This window comes from Triticum dicoccoides, chromosome 2A, assembly GCF_002162155.2.
Source record: "Triticum dicoccoides isolate Atlit2015 ecotype Zavitan chromosome 2A, WEW_v2.0, whole genome shotgun sequence".
Taxonomy (NCBI): domain Eukaryota; kingdom Viridiplantae; phylum Streptophyta; class Magnoliopsida; order Poales; family Poaceae; genus Triticum; species Triticum dicoccoides.
Window position 1 is genome coordinate 720,713,464 of NC_041382.1, and position 5,688 is coordinate 720,719,151.

The 5,688-nt window shown below is 51.8% G+C and overlaps 1 protein-coding gene across 1 annotated transcript; it reads left to right on the top strand.

Moving 5' to 3' along the window:
- The first annotated feature begins 3,535 nt into the window (after nucleotides 1-3,535).
- Nucleotides 3,536-5,139, top strand: LOC119356587 (hydroquinone glucosyltransferase-like). Its single transcript, XM_037623567.1, has one exon. The coding sequence runs from the start codon at nucleotides 3,621-3,623 to the stop codon at nucleotides 5,031-5,033; it is 1,413 nt and encodes a 470-aa protein (XP_037479464.1). The 5' UTR covers nucleotides 3,536-3,620; the 3' UTR covers nucleotides 5,034-5,139.
- The last annotated feature ends 549 nt before the right edge of the window (nucleotides 5,140-5,688 follow it).

Consider the following 5,688-nt stretch of genomic DNA (forward strand, 5'->3'; position numbering starts at 1 on the left):
TTGTGGTTCTTACGTGACTTGTACTTTGATTTGTATGATATGAATGAGACACATATTACCATGAAAAATAAGTGCATGTAGGGAGTGCATGTTACTTCAAAGTATAGGCAGGGGGTATTCACAAACGCCGAGGGAGGACTAGTAAGGGTGAAAGACTGGTTAGAGCCCCGGCAACTCGACTGACAAGTTACGACACACTGTAGGCCTTTTTGCCACATCATACCAAGTTGGAAAAAGTCCAAAATAAACTTTGAAGTTGTAGACGAAAGTTAAATCAAACCCTGAACTTTGAATTCCGAAAATTGCCACTCTAAACTTGTAATCCCGGTCTATTTTAGAACCTAGACCTGTTTGGCACACTGGGAATACTACAATCCCGGCCGGGATAACCAGCTACTCTCACGGACAAGAATTTGGGCTGGCCCACTAAAACACAAGAAGAATTCATGAAGTTTAAAAAATGATCGCACATTTCTAAAATTGTTCGGAAGTTCAAAAATGTTCTTCTTTTCTATTTGTTGCACAAATTCATTTCATTTTGTGTATTTTAATGTTTGGAATTTTGAAACATAAACATTTTTTGAAACCTGAAAAAATAAATAAAGTGCAAACACTTTTTGAAACATATTTTTTTTTAAACCTGAAAAAAAATATTAAAGTGCAAACACATTTTGATACATAAATTTTTTCTAAAACCTGAAAATATTTTTTGACATCTAAAAAATATCACAAGTTTTAAAAAATGTATGCGCGAATCCAAACAAATGTTTATACAATGTATAATAATATTCATGTGATTCAAAAAAAATGTTTCATACATTCAAAAAATGTAACATTTCAAGAATGTTCACGAGTTTCAGAAAGTGTGTTTGTGACATTTAAAAAAAAGCGTGTACAATGTAAAAAATATGTGTGTGTTAAAAAAAATCATAACCTTAACCGAATATATGTGGCATGTGTTTCAAAAAATTGTATGAAAATTTAAAAATGTTGAACCATGTAAAAGAGTGTTCGTGTAGTTTTATAAAAAAAATATTGTCATTAAGAAAATGTAAAACATGTATTTGGAAAAATATTATCTTGTATTCAAAAAAGTTTTGAAAACATTTAATTTAAAAATGTACATAATGTATTTGAAAATATCAAAAGTTTACCAAAAAATATTTAATGTGTGAGTTAAAAATGTATATTGGGTACCGAGGAAAACTAGACATGTGTAAAAAAGAAAAAAGAAAATAAAACGAGAAAGAAAAAAACAGATTAGTGCGCAGCATGTGCGACTGCGCTACTGGGCCGGCCCAATTCAGCAAATACCAGCCAAGTCCTCTTAAAACAGACCGGGATTAGAGAGTTTCGTGTGCTGATTTTCAGAGTTTGATTTAGTTTTCGTCTACAAATTTAAGGTTTATTTTGGACTTTTTTCTATCAAGTTTGCATACTTGTCTGCTATACTTTTGATGTTTATGTACAAAACGGTCACATGCGAATCAGCTTTGTGTATTGTCCATGCTATGCTATCAAGGCATCTTCAGTGTTGACACTTAAACCGTCCGCATCTATATCCTAACTGAGCGGTCCGAACGCCGCAAACCATCTAACGCGGTACCCATAGTTTACGGAGTGATCCAAATGCTTGTTTACCCACAAACCCCCGTGTCCGAATCACTCCCGCGCGCACGTTCGACTTTACGCATACGCAACACCCCATCAGTTTGCGGAGTGGTCCAAGCGCCCGTTTTCCCGCAAACCTCAGGGCTTTGTAGGCGTTCAGACCGCCGCCACGCACACGTTTGGACGCCACAAGCCATCCAACGTGGTACCCCCATCGGTTTGCGGAGTGTGCAAAGTTTGCTTTGCGGGCGTCCAGACCGCTGCTACACACGTGTCCGACTTCTCGGTCCCACACAAAACCATCTCCCCCGCCCGCGTCCTCCCCTCCCCCGTGAAGCAGTTGTCGCACATTTATGTCGCCGCAAAGCGGACATGACCTCTCTCTGGTGCCAGCACTGAAGCGGTGCACTGGCCGAGAGTGTCCTGCGCACCGCCTGCCGGTCTCTGCGCCTGATCAATGCTGGAGCGACGTGAGTGGACGAGACTGGACGAATATCTACCACATTCAAAAGGGCAGCATGTCCGCCCTCCCACTGGCATTAAACATGCATGCCGACCTAGGCACGAGCATTGACACACCCCGCCGCTGGGCCTAGCCAACATCGACTATTTAAACAAGGATACGCCCGACACAAACCGCACCAGCCACCACCCTGCTTTGTATCCTCCTTCGTGTACCACCTTCATCATGACGGCAAGCTTTAGCATGTTGTGGGGGAGCCTCTCAACGGAGTAGAAGCACGAGTTGGCCGTCCTTGCGGCCGACTGGCAGGACCACTATGCGAGGTGCATAGAGGTCTTCGATGGCCGAAAGATGGGGTCGGCCTCTAACTATGACTCTGCAGTCCTGCCCACGCCGTTTCGTGTCGGCTTGACCATGGAGTAGGCGCGAGCGCACTTCAACGCCACTATCGCGGAGGTGCCGCCGACGCTGCAGCGGTGTCGGCGTTCTGGTAGGCGCAGGAGGAGCGGCGCTACAACCTCTCGCTCCTCGAGCAGCACTGGCTGGCGGAGGGCTAAATTTATGGAGAGCGCGCGAGCGAGGAGGCCATGGCCACGCAAAACCTCAACTTCATTGACGAGCCACGAGCTTGTACGAGGCCGCGCGCTCCATCCCGCTACAACGCGTTCGTGGTGTAGATGGACGAGGAGGTGGCGCAGGAGATCCCGGACGAGAACGCCGACAGCTGTGCGTCGTTTCGGGGTTCCGTGTCCATTTTGGTTTTTTAACACCATACAGACGCAAACGCTCATACATACGCGCATACACTCACCCCTATGAACGCACACACGCACACCCTATCTCTATGAGTACCTCCGAAAGACTGAGCCAGCATATCATTTTGAGATTTGCGAAGTCATCAAGAATAATGCGAGCATCAGGACTTGAACCCTGGTGGGTTAGGGATATCATTGTCCCTCTAACCATCCAACTACAGGTTGATTCGCGTGTCCATTTTAGGGTTGAGTGTTGGAGATGCCCTTGGCTCCAAAGGTGGTAGTAGTTCGTCCATCCAAAATCACCCTGTCCTATGTTTTTTTAGAACAACCCTATGTTTGTTTGTTGGCCACACAGTGCTTCCGAAGTTTATTCGGCGCACTAGTTGAGGATGCCACACAAAAGTTCATCGGGGTATAGAGCATCATCGCATTCATTGTTCGCATTCGGTGCATTATTAGTACTTAAAGTGAGAGGACGGCTAACTCCATCCATCATGTTGAATAACCATTATCCTTAGTGTGGAGACGGCTAACTTCATCAACGCAGCATCGTCACTTTATTAGGATTAATATATAATTTAGGTCACGGTGAGACTGCTAACTTTAGGATTAAATATATAATTTAGGTCACGGGTTAATATATAATTTAGGTCCCGATGGCTCTCATATCATACATATCCTCCATTGCTTTCCCGTAGATCGTCAAAGGTTCGCGACAACGTACTACCAGCTTCTGCGCGCAACCCCACCCAGTCGTGCGGCCGTGCAGTGTCCCGGTGATCTAGCCGATGGAGGAGACAGGGACCGAGCGGCTGGCGCCGCGGCCGCACGTCGTCCTGCTCGCCAGCCCCGGCGCCGGCCACCTCATCCCGCTGGCCGAGCTGGCGCGGCGGCTCGTCGACCACCACGGCTTCGCGGCCACGCTCGTCACCTTCACCGACCTCTCCTCCCCGGATGCCCTCTCCGGCGTCCCCGCCACCGTCGCCACCGCCGCGCTCCCGTCCGTCCCGCTCGACGACCTCCCCGCCGGCACTCCTATGGAGACCGTGCTCTTCGAGCTCGTCCACCGTTCGCTCCCGAGCCTCCGCGCCCTCCTCCGCTCCGTCGGCGCCCCCCTCGCCGCGCTGGTGCCCGACTTCTTCTGCTCCTCGGCGCTGCCGCTCGCCGCCGAGCTCGGCGTCCCGGGGTACGTCTTCGTGCCCAGCAACCTCACCACCATCGCGCTCATGCGCGCCACGGTGGAGCTCCACGACGGCGTTCCACCCGGCGAGTACCGCGACCTCCCTGACCCTCTGGAGCTCCCCGGTGGCGTGTCGCTGCGCCGCACCGACCTGCCGCGCTCGTTCCAGAGCAGCGGCAAGCCGGTCTACGCGCACCTGATGGAGGAGGGCCGGCGGTACCTCCGCGCGGACGGCTTACTTGTGAACACCTTCTACGAGTTGGAGCCCGCCACCGTGGAAGAGTTCAAGCAGGCGGCGGAGCGAGCCGCGTTGCCGCCCGTGTTCCCCGTGGGTCCGTTCGTCCGGCCAAGCACAACCACCGACGAAGCCGCCGGCGCGTCCGCGTGCATAGAGTGGCTAGATCGCCAGCCGACTGGGTCTGTTGTGTACGTCTCCTTCGGGAGCGGCGGGTCGCTGACCGTGGAGCAGACGGCAGAGCTCGCCGCCGGGCTGGAGGCGAGCGGCCACAGGTTCCTTTGGGTCGTGAGGATGCCGAATCTGGACGGCCATGACCATGAAGACAAGCAAAACCCGTTGGCGTGGCTCCCGGAGAGCTTCCTGGAGAGGACGGCGGACAAGGGGCTGGCCGTGGCGGCGTGGGCGCCTCAGGTGCGCGTGCTGTCCCACCCGGCGACGGCGGTGTTCGTGTCGCACTGCGGCTGGAACTCGGCGCTGGAGAGCGTGGCGGCCGGCGTGCCGATGGTGGCGTGGCCGCTGTACGCGGAGCAGCGGATGAACGCCGTGGTCCTGGAAGGGAGCGTCGGGGTGGCGCTGCGCCCGCGGGCGCGGGAGCGCGGCGAGATCGCGGCCGTGGTGAGGGAGCTGATGGAGGGGGCGGACAAGGGGCGCGCCGTGCGGCGGCAGGCCGGGGACCTGCAGCAGGCGGCGGCGCGCGCGTGGTCGCCCGAGGGGTCGTCGCGCCGGGCGCTGGAGCAGGCCGCGGCCACGTGGAAGAAGGTGACGCTCGCCAAGGTGAAGTAACAGACGGAGGTGGGAAGCGGTCATGGCTGTTTGTTGGCGTGTTGTGTGTATCGGCGGTGTATGTTTGCTTGCTTGCGCGGCATTAATAAAAGGCTCGTCTGACTTTGATGATCGTGGCCGGCGACGCCGGTGGTCACCTTTCGTCACTTCTGAGCCGTTGGCCCCTCAGGACGCATAAAAATCGTCCTCTGAGGGTGAGCCGGCGATACAATCGGCGCTGGGGATGGTTTTGCGCACAGTTATTGTCCTCAGACGCCGAAATTGGGCTGCAAAGTGGGCCAGTAGATTATGATCGAGAATAGGCCCATATTCGGCGTGGTTTCACCATGTCTCGGCGTTCAATTATCAACACAATTATTTCTTATCACATATTTCATCACAGAAAAATCAAATACTTCAACAAAATAATACAACAACAAATAATTCAATACAAATTATATAGTTCAACAAATAAAAACTCGTATTTCATCACACGGCGTCCCCCTTGAGCCTCCATAGGTGCTCAATCAGATCTTTCTGCAGTTGATGATGCACCTGTGGGTCTCGGATCTCCTGACGCATACTGAGATAGGCAGTCCAAGTTGCCGGTAGATTGTGATCAACTTCGGCTAGAGGCCCCTGCCTGTAGTATGGTTCAGTGTCAAACACTGGGTCT

Coding starts and splice junctions, on each gene's coding strand:
- LOC119356587 (XM_037623567.1), top strand. CDS start 3,621: ATGGAGGAGACAGGGACCGAGCGGCTGGCGCCGCGGCCGCACGTCGTC.